The following is an 18,943-nucleotide window of genomic DNA, read 5'->3' as shown; positions in this document are numbered from 1 at the left end:
TGGGGCAAGTGATGCTCTGTCTTCTTGCTGCTTGGGGGGGCCAACAGTGGGAGGGCTTCTAGTGTCCTGGCCCCACTGGTGGACCTCCTGATGGTATTTTTGGCCACTGTGTGACAGAGTGTTGGACTAGATGGGCCTTTGGCCTGATCCAACATTGGCGTCTCTTATGTTCGTATGCCATCGCGTGCAAGGAGTCCCACCCTCAGGTGTCAGAAGAATACATGCAGAAAGAAGGCCAGGGGTGTGTGGGTGCACGTAAAGATATTTTCAAGTGAGAACTTGTCAGGTGTTTTGCATTATTTGAGAAAAGCAAAAGCAAGATCAGGTGTTTTGCATTATTAGAGAAAAGCAAAAGCAAGATCCAATCCGGTCAGGGCAGACCGCTCCCGACAGCAGAGGAACCGGCAACGCCAGAGGAAAAGTCTCGAGATCTAAACAGGAGGGATGACTATTTTCGGCAGTCCTTGCCGATCCCAGCCAAGCCCGATGCTGCTGCGAAATCCGCAACTGAACTTGTAAAACACAATTAGTAGGTTACACTTCAAATTGCTGTAGCAGCAGGTAGGAGGGAGGAGAAATGCGGGACAGATTACAGACAGTGGTAGCATCCAGCAGTTCTAGGGCAGGACAAGAGTCTCTTTAATATGAGCCAGGGAGGTTCAGACTGGGTTAAGGGGTTCTCTGGGGAGCTGCAGGAGTTTTCTCTGCCAGCCAGCATGGTGTAGTGCAGAGGTGTCAAACTCATTCGTTAGGAGGGCTGGAGCTGACATAAATGTCACTTTATCGGGCCGGGGCATGTGTGTCATAAACATAAGGCCAGGCACCAGAGATAGAAACTGTATATAGGACAGCACCTGGGAATTTCCGAGTTCATGAATCCGCACTGCAAGGCCCCATGGGCTGGGAGGAGGATGCAAAGGAAAACCCACATAGGTGAACTGGAGAAGCAGCAGTGCAGCACTGGCCAGACACTCCCACACTGCTTGACTGCTGCAGACAAGGTTGTTCTGCCACGCTGAAGCCACAATCGAGTGGCTCCGCCTACTCCCCCCCAGCACTCCCTCCTTTGCATCAGTTGCTCGCGGGCCACATAAGAGCCCTGGACGGGCCGGTTCTGGCCCCCGAGCCTTATGTTTGACATCCCTGGTTGTAGTGGTTACTGGAGAATTGGGTTTGCTTCCCCACTTCTCCATGCGAAGCTTGCGGGGTGACCTTGGGCCAGTCACTGTTCTTTCAGAACTCTCTCAGCCTCACCTACCTCACAAGGTGCCTATTGTGCGGAGAGGAAGATGATTGCTACCACTTAGAGACTCCCTAAGGTCGAGAAAAGCGGGGTACAAAAACCTACCCTTCTTCTTCCTCAGCCAGTACCCATTGCAATAAACCTGCCCTGGGTTTGGATGTATGGAAGCAGGGATTTTTTTCTGGGGGAACATGCCAGAACCGTGTTCCGGAACCTCTTCAACAAAATTCTTTTAAAATGTTTAAAAGTTCATGAGTTTTCAGTATACAGATTGACAGGGCTGTTTTTCTAGAAAAAGCCCAGCAGGAACTCATTAGCATAATAGGCCACACCCAACAGCAGGAACGCATTAGCATATTAGTCCACACCCCTGACAGCACAGTTCATTAGCACATTAGGCCGCACCCCCAGGTTACCAGAAGTGTGCTCATCCAGCCACACCCACCTTTTGCTTCTTATTCTGTTTACCTTGTTTGTTGTCAAAACCCAGGGCCTTTTTTTGTAGCAGGAACTCCTTTGCATGTTAGGCCACACACCCCTAATGTAGCCAATCCTAATGAGTTTCTGCTGTTGGGTGTGGCCTATTATGCTAATGAGTTCCGGCTGGGCGTGGTCAACTCAGGAGCCAGCCAGAACTCCGTTCCTGTGCGTTCCTGCCCAAAAATAGCCCTGCAGATTGAAAACATTTCCTTCTTGAGAGTTCTGGCACCACTTTTTCAAAAAAAAAAAAGAATCCCTGTGTGGAAGGGTGCGGATGAGTGGAAGGGTGCTCTTCAATGCCACCACCCAAACTAGATCCAGCCTCCCATGGGTGCTAGTGGTTTGGGGGACCCCTCTGAGCATGTACAAAGGGCAGAGTTTCCCAATTAATGTCAGGCACGAGGGGAGGTATTCGAAACACAAGTCTTGCTCTTTTAGACAGGACAGAATTTATTAACTGCAAGTTATCAAACTGGAGCACAAGACAAGGCAAAATGACTATCGTAGTTGATGGCTACAGCAGATAATACCTCTGCTAACCTTAATAATGCCTCTAAGAGTCCGATCAGACGGCTCTTTAGATCCGCGCAAGGCACGATTGCCTCACGGATCTAAAGGTTGTGTCCAGACACAAACATCTGGGAAATGTCCGTCGTCCGTGGGCATCCCGTTTTGCCGCGCTTCAGAGCTGTACTTCAAAGATAGCACTTTAAATCTGGGGTTTTCGGTTACCTGCGGGACAACCGCGGACTTTCACCCGTCTGATCGTTCCACCAGCACCCAATCCTCCTGTCGAGGTGGTCTGATGTTTTTAAGTAAAAAAACACCTTTGTGTTTGTGTCCTTTAAAAAGTTTATATCTCAGCTACCTGGCATTACGTTTTATGACACACATGGCTTGGCCCAACAACAACAAGGTCTCATTTATGTCAGATCCGGCCCTCATAACAAATGAGTTCGACACCCCTGCCTCACAGGGTGTTCAAGGTGAGACATTCAGAGGCAGGCTGCCATCCTCCTCCTCTGCATAGCAACCCTGGACTTCCTCTGTAGTCTCCCATCCAAATACCAACCAGGGCCGACCCTATTTAGCTTCTGGCATCTGGCGAGATCGGGCCAGCCTTCCATTCACTCCTCCCCTAAAGCAAGATCTTATTAATATGAGATCGATATATGAGTATAGTCTCAATTTAGAATATAATTAAACAAGATTTATCACGAAATCAAATAATAACAGTGCTCTGGCCACCTTACTAGTAAATGCAGCAAAACCAGCCATCTACAGTCAAAGGAGACAGCTCTACAGACTTGGGAGATTTTATCTATCTTTTGCATTTTCATCTTGCCCTTCCTCTAAGGAACTCATAATGGCATAGATAGTGGTTCCTTCACAATTTTATCTGCACAAGACCCCTATGAGGTAAGTGAGACCCAGAGATGAGAGAGAGCGTAATTAGCCTCAGGTCACCCAGTGAGCCTCCTGCCTGAGTTGAAATCTGAACTCTGGTCTCCCTAGATCCTAGTCCAACATGTAGAAGAAGAGATTGAATTTATACCCCGCCCTTCACTACCCAAAGGAGTCTCAGAGTGGCTTACAAACTCCTTTCCCTCCCCACCACAGACACCCTGTGAGGTAGGTGGGGCTGAGTGAGCTCTGACAGAAACTGCTCTTTTTCAAGAACACCTCTGACAGAACTATGGCTTGCCCAAGGTCATCCAGCAGGTGCAAGTGGAGGAGTGGGGAATCAAACCCGGTTCTCCCAGATTAGAGTCCGGGCACTTAACCACTACACCAAACCACTACACCAGATATATAGAAAACGGTGACTTTGTCAATTAGTCACCAAAGCCCTCCTGCTAGCCATGGTGACTGAGGGGAACCTCCATGTTCAGAGGCACTAAAGCTCTGAATCCTAGGGCCAGGAGGCAACATCAGGGGAAGGCCTTGGCTTCTATGCCCTGTTGTTGGCCCTCCAGAGGAACTGGTTGGCCACTGTGTGGGACAGGATGTTGGACTAGATGGACCACTGGTCTGATCCAGCAGGGCTCTTCTTGTGTTCTTATCAGGGGAAGGCCTCAGCCTCTCTCTATTTATTTATTATTTCAATTTATATCCTGCCTTGCCACAGAACTGGCTCAAGGCAGCTAACAACGTTCAAAACACTAAAACAATAAATGCATTAAAATACAGGGTATAAATACAACTGCCTGAGTAACTAAACAGTACTAATCATGATAATGATAATGGCGGCGTGCAATATACAAACAGAGGCAATAACCAACCGATGTTTCATGCGGGCTGAGATGTATTCTGGCAGCGCATTCGCCAGTGGCCCATTCATCAGCGTCTGCTCCTAATCGAAAGCCTGGGGGAAGAGCTCCGTTTTGCAGGCCCTGCAGAACTGTAAAAGGTCCCACAGGGCCCTGATGTTATCCGGGAGCTCATTCCACCAGCGTGGAGCTGCCACTGAAAAGGCCCTGGCTCTAGTAGCAGCCAACTTGATGTCTCTCGGGCCAGGAAGAGTCAGGCGATTCTGTGTTCCTGACCTCAGTGCTCTCTGGGGCACAGGTGGGGAAAGACAGTCCCTCTCTGCCCTGTTGTTGGCCTTCCAGAGGAATTAGTTGGCCCCTGTGGGAGACAGAATGCTGGACTAGATGGACCACTGGTCTGATCCAGCAGGGCTCTTCTGATGTTCTTATCAGGGGAAGGCCTTGGCCTCTTTGCCCTGTTGTTGGCCTTCCAGAGGAATTAGTTGGCCCCTGTGTGAGACAGGATGCTGGACTAGATGGACCGCTGGTCTGATCCAGCAGGGCTCTTCTGATGTTCTTATCAGGGGAAGGCCTCGGCCTCTCTGCCCTGTTGTTGGCCCTCCAGAGGAACTGGTTGTCCACTGTGTGAGACAGGATGCTGGACTAGATGGACCACTGGTCTGATCCAGCAGGGCTCTTCTGATGTTCTTATCAGGGGAAGGCTTCGGCCTCTCTGCCCTGTTGTTGGCCCTCCAGAGGAACTAGTTGGCCACTGTGAGACAGGATGCCGGACTAGCTGGACGACTGGCCTGATCCAGCAGGGCTCTTCTTACGTTCTTATGTTTTATTGACATTGTAAACCACTTTGAGTTCTGCATGGCAGAAAAGCTGCCAATCAAGCATTATAAATAAATATATAAATATTGGGCCCAGTTAAATACCGGATGTAATCCGCCCTGAGTCCAAGTGAGAAAGATGGACAATAAATATAATGTAAATACATGAATTAAAACCTACACTCACAGAAGAATGAGGTGGTACATAAGAACATCAGAGAAGCCAGTGTTGGATCAGGCCAATGGCCCATCCAGTCCAACACTTTGTCACACAGTGGCCAAAAACACCAGGTGCCATCAGGAGGTCCAGCAGTGGTAGAATGAAGGGCATCACCTGCCCACTAGAGGAGGTGAATTAATTATTTAAATTTATTTATAAATTAAATGTATAAACCACAATCCCCTGAGTGCACATGCTCAGGGCAGTGAACAACGGTAAAAGCACTAGTAAAATAATGGAACAATTCAAACAATTTAATGGAACAATTCAAACAATTTAAACAGTACAGAATTAAAACATTCTCAAGCAGTGCTCAACTTCAGGATTCCAGATTGTGCCACTATCTTTTATTAGGCTTTTGACCACTCCCCCGCATTAAATAATTAAAAAAAGAACTCCGCATAAAAAATTAGCACAACTTTCCTTGTGCTGCTGGCTTTCTGCTTGCAGGGTGGGCTATTCGGAGCGCCGTCTTGCTCCCTTTAGACTGTGGAGCCTTGTAAACAAAAAATCTACTTTGTGAACTACTGGCATTAAAGTTGTGAGCGAGCCATTTGGCTGCTACATAACTCAAGTTTGCTCTGCAGCCGTCCTTCCTGTGAGAAAGAAAAAATGTGTGAGCTGGGGGCTAAAAAAAGCACGAGCTAGCTCACAGTAACTCAGCTTAGAGGGAACACGACCCCGTCCCTCCCCGGGGGCTCGCCGGCGGCTCCCGCACCTCGACCCGCCAGCCTTGAATTAATCCAACCCACGTGAGGGCACGAGGGCTTCGGAGCGCCGCCTTGCGCGTGCGCAGGGGGGGGTTGAACCTGCGGGTTCGCGCATGCTCGCTCGCCACCGAAGGCAGCCGGAGTCGAGCGAAGGGAGTCCTCCTCGCCGCGCCCCGGAGCGGAGCGTCCCTCTCCCCATTCCGGTCCCTTCATGGCGGTCTCCCTTCCCCCGCTCGGGTCGCCTCCGACCCGCCGCTCGGTGCCCGGGGTGCCCGGCGTGGTCCCAGCCGCCTTCGGCCCCCCTCGCTGAGGGGGAGGAGGGAGGAACCAGCCGCCGCCGCCGCCGGCGAGGAGCCCCCATCGCGGTGCCGCCGCCGCCAGCCCCTCCGAGTGGGCCATGGCGACCCCGTGCTGGCCCCCTCCGCCCGGGCTCCTCCTGCTGCTCCTGGCGCTCCTCGACGGGGGCGGAGGGGGCCCCGCGGGGCTGCCCGCCGGGTGCAAGCAGGACGCCGGGGGCGGAGGAGGAGGAGGCGGAGGCCGCCCCAGGGGCGCCAAGGCGTCGGCCGCCGAGGGAGGAGGAGGAGGAGGAAAGGTGGTCTGCAGCAGCCTGGAGCTGGACCACGTCCTGCCGCCCGGCGCGCTGCCCAACAGGACGGTCACCCTGTGAGTAGCGCCGCCACGCGTCGGTGGGCGGGAGGAGGGGGCGTGGGCCGCCCACGCAGACAGACGGGGGCACCGACGACCGGGGGGGGGGAAATCAGGTCACCATAAGGAGGTTGAGACTTTTACCCAAGAGATCTAATGTGTAAAATCTGATGTGTCAGAGCCCTTCGGGGATGAGCGGGGTACAAATTGAAAGTACATAAGAACATAAGAGACGTCAATGTTGGATCAGGCCAAAGGCCCATCCAGTCCAACACTCTGTGTCACACAGTGGCCAAAAATACCAGTGCCATCAGGAGGTCCAGCAGTGGGGCCAGGAGGACACTAGGAGCCCTCCCACTGTTGCCGCCTCCCCCAAGCACCAAGAAGACAGAGCACCACTTGCCCCAGAGCCCCTATCTATACCTTGTGGCTAATAGCCACTGATGGACCTCTGCTCCATATGCTTATCTAATTCCCTCTTGAAGCCGTCCATGCTTGTAGCACCCACCACTTCCTGTATAAATAAATAAATAAATAAAAGGTAAAGGTTCCCTTGCTCGAAAGAGTCCGACTCTAGGGTTGCGGTGCTCGTCTCCGTTTCCAAGCCGAAGAGCCAGCGCTGTCCGAAGCGCTGCCCCCTCTAAGCTGGGTTAGTGTGAGCTAGCTCAGGGTTTTTTTAGCCTCCAGCTCACACATTTTTGTTTTCGCTCAGGAAGGAGGGCTACAGAGCAAACCAATGTGATGCAGTAGCCAAATGGCTCGCTCACAACTTTAATGCCAGTAGCTCACAAAGTAGAATTTTTGCTCACATGACTCCACAGCTTAGAGGGAACACTGGTCCGAAGACGTTTCCGTGGTCACGTGGCCGGCATGACTAAACACCGAGGTGCACGGAACACTGTTACCTTCCCACCGAAGTGGTACCTATTTATCTACTGGCAATTTCTTGCTTTCGAACGGCTAGGTTGGCAGGAGCTGGAACTAGAGACGGGAGCTCACTCCGTCATGCGGCACCCTCAGGTCTCGAACTGCTGAACTACTGTACTTCTCGTTAAAAAGAGTAGTAGTTGTAGTTTTGTTTGGCCCATGTATGTAAATATAGTTGTCAGGGTTGATGTACTGTGAGTCAGTCACGTTGCATGGGCTCCACGTGGGATATGTGAAGGTGATGGGAAGGGGTTTGGTGATGCTGATCTATGGCTGTTTGGGCAAGAACCTGCAAGGCACCCCGATCCCAAATAAAGGACCCCCCCCCATCTCAGTATTCTTATACTGTGGTTTGGGGATATACGTTTATAATAATGGATGATTTATTGTTTGTTTGTTTTTAAAAAACACAACACCATCCCCTATCACAGTGCGGCCCCCAACCCTTTTGGTTTGGGGGCTCACAGGCAAAATTTATTTGTTATGGGGACCCTCATTTTTTTTAAAAAAACCAATCAGGACATTCACAAATCTGTTAAAACTACAAAAGGCTGGGGTCCATTTTCACAAGCTGTGCTACCCACTTTTGGGGTCAGGATCCACAGGTGGAAAATATTGCCCTCTGAAACCAGTAATTTTCAAATTTAAGGGTTGTAGTATGGTGTCTTGAACCTGTGAGGGTTTTGTAGTAGCTGTCATGGATGATATATCAATAGCAACAACAGCAATAATAATAAATGTCCTCCCGTTTTTGGGGAAACAAGAAGTTCTTTCTCTTCCTTTCTCCCTCTGCCCTGGAACTCAGGTCAGTGAATATGCTAAGTACCCTGCTGGAGCAAACCAAAGCTTTATGTGGCAGTATTCTAAGCCTTTTGCATCAGAGACCCAATTACATTTTTATTACTGGTTAAAATGTTGGACTGGGATCTGTGAAATGTGTGTTCCGATCCCCACTTTGTTGCGGAAGCCTGTGGGGTGCCCGGTGGCCACTTACACACCTAGCCTGCCTCACAGGGTTGTTGTGAGGATAAAAGGAAGTGAGAATGTTGTAGGCTGCTTTGGGTTCCCATTGGGAAGAAAGGTAAAGGTTTCCCTTGCTCGAAAGCTGCTCGAATCTGACTCTAGGGGGTTGTGCTCATCTCTGTTTCCAAGCCAAAGAGCCAGTGCTGTCCGAAGACATTTCCGTGGTCATGTGGCCGGCATGACTAAACGCCAAGGTGCACAGAACGCTGTTACCTTCTCACCGAAGTGGTACCTCTTTATCTACTTGCAATGTCTTGCTTTCGAACTCCTAGGTTGGCGGGAGCCGGGACCAGAGATGGAAGCTCACTCCGTCACGCGGCACTCGGGTCTTGAACAGCTGAGCTACTGACCTTCCGGTCTGCAGCTCAGCGTCTTAACCTCTGAGCCACCACTCCCTGGGAAGAAAAGTGGGATGTAAATAAATAAGAACATAAGAGAAGCCAGGCCAATGGCCCATCCAGTCCAACACTCTGCGTCACACAGTGGCCAAAAATACCAGGTGCCATCAGGAGGTCCAGCAGTGGGGCCAGGGCACTAGAAGCTAAATAAAATATCTCTCTTCCCTCTTTCACCCCTTTTTCATCATTCTTAGGTCAAAGTGTGATCCAGTTGTGGGACCTAACCCACATGTTCAGGGTTGGATTAATGACCGTATTGTGTTTCCAGTTTTGGCTTCCCCAGGTGTCTGGAGAAACTTTCAAGCAGTATATAAGCTGATTATTAGTGTTCCATTGTTTGTTTCCAGCATCAAGTGCTGACTCGTCTACTCTTTCTGAACTCTTAGGTATCAGAGCCTATGGATGCAAATGGCACAGAAACAGGATTTTTATATCCCCTACAGTTAACATAACATAAGAGTAGCCAATGTTGGATCAGGCCAATGGTCCATCCAATCCAACGCTTTGTCACACAGTGGCCAAAAATACCAGGTGCCATCAGGAGATCCACCAGTGGGGCCAGGACACTAGAAGCGCTCCCAGTGTAGCACACACACCCGAAGCCCCAGGAGTTCCTATCTATACCTTGTGGCTAATAGCCACTGATGGACCTCTGCTCCAGATGTTTATCCAATTCCCTCTTGAAGCTGTCCATCCTTGTAGCTGCCCCCACCTCCTGTGGCAGTGAATTCCATATGTTAATCACTCTTTGGGTGAAGAAGGACTTCCTTCCCATGCATAATCTCGTAAACCTCTATCATGTCTCCCCTCAGTCATTTCTCCAAACTAAAGAGCTCCAAGGGCTCCAACTTTCCCTATCATTCTAGTTGCCCTTTTCTGCACTTTTTCCAATGCTATAATATCCTTTCTGAGGTGTGGTGACCAGAATTTAGTAGCTCAATCATAGCCATGTTTACTCAGGAACAGTGATGTGGGGTGGAAAAATATTCCAGAAAACTCCCTGATGTTATATTTTTCCATGGAAAGTTTTTTGCCCATGTATGTTAATATAGTTGTCAGGGCTGATGTACTGTAAATCAGTCATGTTAGATGGGCTAAATGTGGGATGTGAAGCATGGATAAACTGCAGCACTTGTACGTGGCATTTTTGCTTTCTGCTGGCAACATTATTTACATTTCGCTAACATTTGACATTTTTTTGGAAAATCCACTGCAGCTCAGAAATAAGGTTGTAGTGTCTTCACATTTGTATGGGAGTAAGTTTCCCATTGAACTCAGTGGGGCTTGCTTCTGAGTAAGAGTGTATAGAATTGAGTTGTGAGTTCTGTCAATTTCTGTGCGATTAACTTCTGACTAAAACATCCAAAAAAAGATAAAGGTAAAGGTTCCCTTGCTCGAAAGCCAGTCGAATCCAACTCTGGGGTTGCGGTGCTCATCTCCGTTTCAAAGCTGAAGAGCCAGCGCTGTCCGAAGACGTTTCCGTGGTCATGTGGCCGGCATGACTAAACACCAAGGCGCATGGAACGCTGTTACCTTCCCACCAAAGTGGTACCTATTTATCTACTTGCAATTTCTTGCTTTCGAACTGCTAGGTTGGCAGGAGAAAACATCCATAGAGAGTAATAATAATAATAATCTTTCAATTTATTAATCGCTCAATCCTGCAGATCTTGCTGGCTCTGAGCGATTTACAGTTACTCAAATGCACACGGGACTAACAATGATTCAAGGGGTGTAAGGGAGAAGTAGCACTTTGCTAAGCATCCATTTCAGAATATTTTCTTGAACACCAATCTGAGGAAGAGTTCTGTCTTGCATTATGTGATGTACATGTTGTGTTGATCGTTACATGCTTTATGTGCTGTCTTTCAAACCAATTTCACAGCTCTCTGGGACAGCAATATGGTTCAACACCATAAGGCGGACATTGCTTGTCTAGAGTGATGTTTGACGTGTGGTGGAATGGGAAATTACGAGTGGGCTGTTGACTGCTCATACAGTTGATTGCATGTAAGGTATATGGCAAAAGACACCGCGAAGAAGCATGCCATTCTGATATGCTTGACAATTAGAACTTTAGAATAAAAGCGTAACTCTCTCCAAATTTCCAGCCAGTAAGGTGTATTGCTGTGGAAGTAATATAGCGCTAAGCCTCTGAAGATTAACTGTGCCATCTTTTGCACAGTTACACTCTGATTTGCAGATTGCCTTCGGTGGACTGAAGGGTTTAACTCTGTTTAGGATTGTACTCCAAAAAACATGAACTGGATGGTTTATGCGGTGGTATGGTGATGGAAAGTTGTTGCTTGTCAGTAGCGAAGTCACAAGCATTGTCCAGTTGGTGCCTGTATTACGTGCATATGGCACAACAGAGAACCTACTAGTTCATGTAGGGGTTGCATTAGAGGAGAAGAAACTTCTAGAGGCAAAATATTATGTTGTCGATGGCTTTCACGGCCAGAGTTCATTAGTTGTTGTAGATTCTCTGGGCTGTATGGCCATGGGCTTGCCAAGCCCACGGCCATACAGCCTAGAAAAATCTACAGCAACTAATAAAATGTATATAGATATTTTTATTTTGTTAGATTTGTATCCTGTCCTCCCCGCATAGCAGGCTCGGGCGGGTTCCATCAAACACAGTATACAAACAATTAAAACCAATTAAAATACATCTGATAAAGTACAACAAAATCCCTATATTGTAGTTTGAATGCAAAGGAAAATGCCGTATCGCCACTGTAAAAGTAGTACCTCAAAATATGCTTTGATACAGTTGTAAACAAATGAAAACCTGCCCTTTATTATACTGTGAATTTTATATTTTGTTCACTTCGTTTATACCCCTCTGGTCTTCCTAGTGGAGACCCAAAATGGCGTACGGTACGACATTGTCCCTGTCTCCATTATTATCCTCCCAACAACCTTGTGAGATCGCTTAGACTGAGAATGTGTGACTGGCCTGAGGTCACCCAGTGAGCTTCCATGGCAGAGTGAGAATTCGAACCTGGAACTTCCAAATCCTAATCTGGCATTGTAACCACTATACCATGCTGCCTATCTTTGTAATTTGGTAATTTCTTTAATATTCAGTATTTTTTAATTAAATAAAACTATAGCATCCAGAATGCCCATAGGTATCTGATGGCCTCCGTTCTAACAGGGAAGCTCTCAAAAAGGCATGCTGGGCAAGAGAAGAACTCTGCAATAATTAATTACTGAATAATTTACTTTAGTGAAGCACTAGCTTTCCATTTAAATCAGGTACACAAAGAGCTTCTTAGTTTCCTAACTCAGGATCTTGGTGTATGCTCTGGCTTCCTCATTTTTACAAAAATCTGGAATGGTAAAATCCTGTCAATAATTTCTCTTTTATTGTACCCTGAAAATCTGATTGATGACTAGAGCACCATTTCATCAAGCACAAGTCCTTGTTTCATTGCAACTGAATGGAATTTTTTTTAATTGGTGTAAGCATTTGCAGTATCAGAACAGAGTCACTTTTCTATATAGTGTAAATTTGGTGGTGAAAAGTGCCGTCAGGTCACAGCTGACTTATGGCAACCCCTTGAGGTTTTCAAGGCAAGAGACTTTCAGAGGCGGTTTGCCATTGCTTGTGTTAAGTCACTCGCTTAACAAAGCAGTCGGAGAGTGATTCAGCAAGAACACAACTTTATTCTTCAACTCGAACACAACTCCAACACGGATCAACATCTGATAGCCAGAACAGCCTTTACATTGCAGCTGTCCTGCTTTTAAACGTTCCCCGCTCAGGGAGCCACACCTACTGTACAAATACCAACCAATAAGGTTGTTCACATAAGGACCAATCACGGATGTTCCCGCTCAGGGAGCTTGCTTGAAAGTGTTTGGTTAGGTGCTTCCTGGGCTAGTAACACGATTGGATGGATTTGGATCCTAGCCCAGGACGAAGCTTTACATTACACTTCAATTAGATGTTTCACAACATATCATGCATTCAAGGCAGCTTTGAATACACTACAGCTTGCCTCCGTGTAACGACCCAGGTATTCTTAGAAGTCTCCCACCCAAATAGCCAGGGTCGACTCTACTTAGCTTCCAAAATCTGATGAGATCAGACTAGCCTGTGCTATCCAGGTCAGGTTGTATAAATTTACCTGTTCAAAACCAAATGTGCTTGATTTTCAATTATGCACTGTAATGCAGGGGTGTCGAACTCAATTGTTATGAGGGCTGGATGTAACATAAATGAAGACCTTGCTGGGCCAGGCCATATGTGTCATAAAATGTAATGCCAGGTAGCGGAGATATAAACTTTATAAAGAACACAAACACAAAGGTTTTTTAAAAAAACTTAAAATAAAAACATGCTTAAAACATTAGCACTCTTGCAATATTTTGTTTATTTAACAGTGCCTGATAACTGACACCTCTTGCTCTGAATTATTGCATCAAAATGTCTGTGCTGCTGCAATCCTGAGTATGTTGTTCAGGTGTGTATCTGTAAGCTGCAAACCTATGATGACGCAGCAGCAGCAGAACTGGAAAAAGAAGCAGAAGACAGCCAGTTGCACTGCAGGCCTGATAGAAGCCCTCCGGGGGCCTGATCCGACCCCCAGGCTGCATGTTTGACACCCCTGCTGTAATGAACACAATTTCTGTTTTGTTTTTCCCCCTGTGTATTTCTTTTGTTACCCTTATGTCATATTTTATTCCCTCATTTCCCCCCCCCCCCCCAATTCTTTAAAGAGTTTCCCCCCTTTCCCCCCCCCCTTCAAATGCTTAGAAAGCAACTTTTCTTCTCTTGTTTTGCATAATCCTGGAAATTTTGCATGCTTCAGCTTGTAGGGGCATATATGATTGGAGGTCTGAAGGACTTCCAAAGAACCAAAGAAAAGTTAGGATCCAGTGAATATTGGAAGATATGAGTGATATTTGTGATATACAAGATGCTCTTTTTCGGGACATGAAATGCATATAGTTGTATTGCCTTTAAGAGCCTTATCATAGCTTGTGGCCAGGGAAGGTGCGTTCCTTCTTGTGAATCTGCCTGTCAAGGTCAACCTCTTGCTCTGTGAGCCCCTCCTGTCTAAATCGAGATGCACAACACAGTCATAAAACATCAATTAAAATCAGGTTAAAACCAGTAGCAAACAAAAATACAGCTTAGAGGTGGTGCAAAGAACCAGTAAGTCACTATCTCACGGGAGTGGAGGGGGGGGGGTCAGAGTGCCAGAATGGAACCTTTGCTGTTCTCAACATAAGAACATAAGAGATGCCAATGTTGGATCAGGCCAAAGGCCCATCCCGTCCAACACTCTGTGTCACACAGTGGCCAGAAATACCAGTGCCATCAGGAGGTCCACCAGTGGGGCCAGGACATTAGAAGCCCTCCCACTGTTGACCCCCCCCAAGCACCAAGATGACAGAGCATCACTTGCCCCAGAGCCCCTATCTATACCTTGTGGCTAATAGCCACTGATGGACCTCTGCTCCATATGCTTATCTAATTCCCTTTTGAAGCTGTCCATGCTTGTAGCTGCCACCACTTCCTGTGGCAGTGAATTCCAAGTGTTAACCACTCTTTGGGTGAAGAAGTACTTCCTTTTATCCGTTCTAACCCGACCACTCAGCAATTTCATGGAGTGCCCACGGGTTCTTGTATTGTGAGAAAGGGAGAAAAGTACCTCTTTCTCTACCTGCTCTTTCCCATGCATAATCTTATAAAGCTCAATCATGTCACCCCTCAGTCGTCGTTTCTCCAAGCTAAAGAGCCCGAAGCGCCTTAACCTTTCTTCATAGGGAAAGTGTTCCAACCCTTTTATCATTCGAGTTGCTCTTTTCTGCACTTTTTCCAAAGCTATAATATCCTTTTTAAGGTGTGGTGACCAGAATTGTACACAGTATTCCAGATGAGGTCGCACCATTGATTTATATAGCGGCATTATGATATTGGCTGATCTGTTTACAAACCAAAAGCCTGGTGGACTGTCTCTGCCTTGCAGGCCTTGCAGAACAGTAACAGGTCCCTCAGGGCACAGATGTTGTTTGGCAGAGGGTTTCACCTCTCAGGCCAGTGACCACCAATATGTTTTGATCAGCAGAGCGCAGTGCTCTTTGGGGGGCTATACCCGGAGAGGCGGTCCCAAAGATACATATATATGGTCAGTATATTTTCCTGTTCAGATGTTACAGTAAACTCACATATATCGTTTATGTACGTACATACATCTGTTTTTAAGAAACAGCTGGCACTTGTTAACTTTATAAATAAATCCAGGGACCAGTCCCTGAATAAGTGTGCGTTTTAAATCACACACTCCTCTGTAGATGTGTTGAGTGTAACATGAGAATTATTAAACACATGTATATTGGGCACATTAATACAAACAAAGCAAGGCTTCACTGGCTCCTATCAGATAAGAATGCAGAGAATACACATTCAGTCGCTGAGTTTTGTGCATTAATTCTTAGATTGCGGGAATCGTATTTTAAAAGTTCTTCAATTCAGATACCTATTTTTGTATATTATGACTGGGTTTTTCCCCCTCTCCCTCACATATTATGCTTACTCTGTATGTCGGTCTTAAGACCGTAATATAAACAGTAACTAAACACATGTATAAAGAAGAATCAAGTGTCCGCTGTACACGGATTGTATGTGTTCACTGTAACTTGTAAATAGCTGCTGAATAAGAATTGGGAAAGACTGTCACTTTGTAGCAATTCTCTACAGGACCTAGTGATAGAGTAGGGATGGGTGTTTTGCAAGCCTGCTGGGATTCAGAAGTTATTATGGAAGGAAGAAAGGAACGGGCTAGAAAGCCAGTGTGGTGTAGTGCCAAACTGGAGCTAAGGAACCCAGATTCAAATCTCCAGTCAACCCTGAAGTTTTCAGGGTGACCTTGGGCCACTCACTGTCTCTTAGTCTATCTTATTTCACAGAGTGATTGTGAGGATAAAATGGAAAAGGGAAGAACCAAATATACCACCCTTGGAGAAAGAAGGGGGTAGAAATGTGGTAGACACCCTAGAATCTGCGGTCAGATGGGGCCGAAAAAATGAGTAGATACAGGGTCAGTGAGTGCAGTTGATAGGCAACAGGTACAGGAAATTGAAAAAGATGTGTCAGGTTGTATTTGCGGAAATCATTATCGCAGAATGTGGCAATAGCCAGAAATCCTGTTGTGGATGGTCAGTATTCATGTATTAATAGTATTCGTGTATTAATGGCTAGTAGCCATGGTAAATAAAATGGACCTTTCAGTTTTAGAAGCCATATAACCCCCAATGCTAAATGCTGCTGACAAACAGTGGTTGATTCCTTTCAAGAAGCTCCTGCTTGGCTGCAGTTGGAAGCAGAATGCTGGATTAGTCTCCAGCAAGGAGGTTCTTATATGTCTTAATGGCAGAGCATTACACCAGGGCCTGATCGTGGGCTGGGGTTCTTTGGGATATAAAATAATCTGCTCTTGTTTCCCAGGCATGTCCCTGACACCACCTATTTCTGCTACGTTTACACGTGTGTGACTCTGTGGCAGCAGTCTGTTGGCTATTTCTAAGTTCTGCTGGTGGGAGACTTAGTTACCAGTCCAATGTTCCCTCTAAGCTGTGGAGTCTTGTGAGCAAAAATTCTACTTTGTGAGCTATTAAAGTTGTGAGTGAGCGATTTGGCTACTGTATAAATTAGTTTGCTCTGGAGCCCTCCTTCCTGAGCCGGGACAAAAATGGGTGAGCCAGAGGCTAAAAAACTGAGCTAGCTCACACTAACTGGTTACCACCCTACATTGCTAGCCTTAGGACAGCACCCTTTATTTGTTGTGCCTGCATAATTAAACGATATGATGTTGTCAGTTCTTAGGAGAGAGGCAGGAAAATGGCTAGAGATGTAAAATTTCTGGAAAATTTGAAGCTCGGAAAAAACCCAGGGTTTTCCATTTTTTTTCCGGGGGGAAATGGAAATTTTCGGAAAAATTGAAACAAATGCTACATTAGCATTTCTTTTGTCTTTTCTAGATTGGAAGTCATTCTGTTACTTTAGGAACATAAATATGACTATGGACATTTTTACTTGGCATGAAATTATCACAACTAGCATATTAAAAACATTTTAATTTCTGCTGACAATAGCACCGCCTAAAGGAAGAAATGCATCTTGTTCTTGCATTGGAGAGTTCAGTTTGTAACGTAGGACTTGCTTGTCCGCAGTGCACAGAAATTAGATCAATCTGATACCATATATATATATATATATGAGAGAAATTATTTGGAAAATATTTGAACACCTTGTCTTAAAATATTTTATTCATAAAATGTTCCATAATCAATTTCTTTTCTTTTCTTTTTTCAATTTTTCCAATTTTTCGGAAAAAAACAAAAAAGGCTTTAGGGGGAAAACGTGGAAAAAACGTGTTGTTTTTTTCCAAATTTTTCCGTTTTTTTTCCCGGGCCTTCACATCTCTAGGAATGGCAGGGTTCTAGATTGCTTGGTATGCCAAACTGTTGGGGATGGCTTAAAGATACAGGTAATAATGAAGCAGGTGGCCCTAGAGTCCACATGCAGGTTTGACTTTTCTGAATAGCATGCCGATCTGCAAAACATCCAAAATACTAAAGATCAAACTGTGATTTCATTTGTTGCAGTGGCTAAAAAAACTACTGAGGCAGCATTTAAGCTGGTTTGGGGAAGGCAAAAAAGCACCAATGGCCATTGAAATAATGGGGTAAGCCCCCCTTACCATATCCTCTGTAGTGCTATTAACATGTTAGAGTGAACGCACGTACATCCTGCATGTATGTGTGTACATCCGTTTGTAAGTAAGAGCCAATGTCTGTTCCTTTTACAAATGAAACTACATGGATAAATGTGAGGTTTAAATCACACGTACCTCCATACACATGTTGAACGTAACATGAGAATTACTCAACGCACATATAAAGACAAATCAGGTGCACGCTGCAAAGATTGTGCACGTGTTCACTGTAAATCATGAACAGAGCTCGTGTTAGCAAAGGCCCTGGCATAAGCACACTTACAGTACCAGCTTCCCCTGAGTGCCAAAGCGGCATCTGCTAAGACTTTTGCCCAAATCCAAGCAGCCGAGCTGGATGCAGAAGAAGCAGACAAAGTGAGTTTGGTGTGTGTGTCTGTGTGTGCTTCTAGTCTTGCTCTCAATCCTGTGCTTTCTTTCCTCTGTGCTGCAGAGTTTTGCCTTCGGTTAAAGATTTAATTACTGTAATTTATAGCCGTTCTTAACATACAAAGTGCTTTTTAATTCTGATCTCATTTTACCCTGGTGCAGTGGGAAAGAGAGGAATGTTCTGTTCCCCTGTGATCTTCATGGCTGAACAAGGATGTTAACCTGGGCTCCATATCAAGCCAGACATTCTGCATCACACTCACATAGTTTATTTTGCTGAAAACCAGCGTCCTCGGCCCCCCCCCCCCGGAATAATTCCACTCTAGAGTTGTGCAGCTTTGTGTTATCACACCTCATACGGCTGGAGCTGGACTTTGGCTGGTTTCCAGTTTACCTGGACTTCTGGTTTAGAGAATTCCTGATCTAGAATTGCAGCCCCTCATCTTCTATGGCCCAAAGGAACTTTTAGAGAGTCTTATCTACTTTAAATGATTCCACTGTTTCAAGCATTCTGTAGTGTGTACAGTCCTATTTGTTACTATCATTTAACAGCAGAAGCAGGTAAAACAAGACTATTAAAATATCTCCAGGTGTTAAAAGCCCATTTGCAAAACTGAGAAATACAAGAATTTTAATTCTGAAAGCTAAATTATGTACAGGCAGTTCTTTTTAATATTTGTGGTTGTTGATTGGTTTTCCCAGCTCTCTGATATTCTGTCCAAAATGGTAATTCTGCAGGCAGAGATCAGCGAAGCTGGCAAGTTGAATTAGTCATATTCTTACAGTTAGCAATGAGAAGTAATGAAATCATCATGTTTTCATTTTTGTTCACAAAGGTTACCATGAACAAACAATTTTGTAAGAAAAATTCAGATCGTGCTGGAGACAGAGAATGTGAGCTGCTAAGAATAATGCTCGCATGTCTGCCTTTTCAGCGAGCCAAGCAGAGCCTAGGGACCCGGGAGGCAAAATTCTGTCTAGCCCTGATTTTATGATCTTGTTATACCTTGAGGTAACAGACTACTTCTTAACCTGAATGAACATGTGACTTTGTAATTGCCAAGCTAACCACTATGCAAACATTTTTAGTACC

The 18,943-nt window shown here is 46.0% G+C and overlaps 1 protein-coding gene across 1 annotated transcript in view; it reads left to right on the top strand.

The window, feature by feature from the left end:
• The first annotated feature begins 5,871 nt into the window (after window positions 1-5,871).
• The window catches only part of ADGRA3 (adhesion G protein-coupled receptor A3), a 76,351-nt gene continuing 63,279 nt past the window's right edge, over window positions 5,872-18,943 (top strand). Inside the window, exon 1 of the mRNA XM_015417119.1 lies at window positions 5,872-6,401. Within this exon, the coding sequence (XP_015272605.1) occupies window positions 6,136-6,401 (266 nt within the window). The 5' untranslated portion in view covers window positions 5,872-6,135. The remainder of the gene's footprint in view (window positions 6,402-18,943) is intronic.

Source organism: Gekko japonicus, unplaced genomic scaffold, assembly GCF_001447785.1.
Source record: "Gekko japonicus isolate JY-2015 unplaced genomic scaffold, Gekko_japonicus_V1.1 scaffold891, whole genome shotgun sequence".
In the NCBI taxonomy this organism is placed as follows: domain Eukaryota; kingdom Metazoa; phylum Chordata; class Lepidosauria; order Squamata; family Gekkonidae; genus Gekko; species Gekko japonicus.
This window is presented reverse-complemented; position numbering and strand designations above follow the sequence as displayed.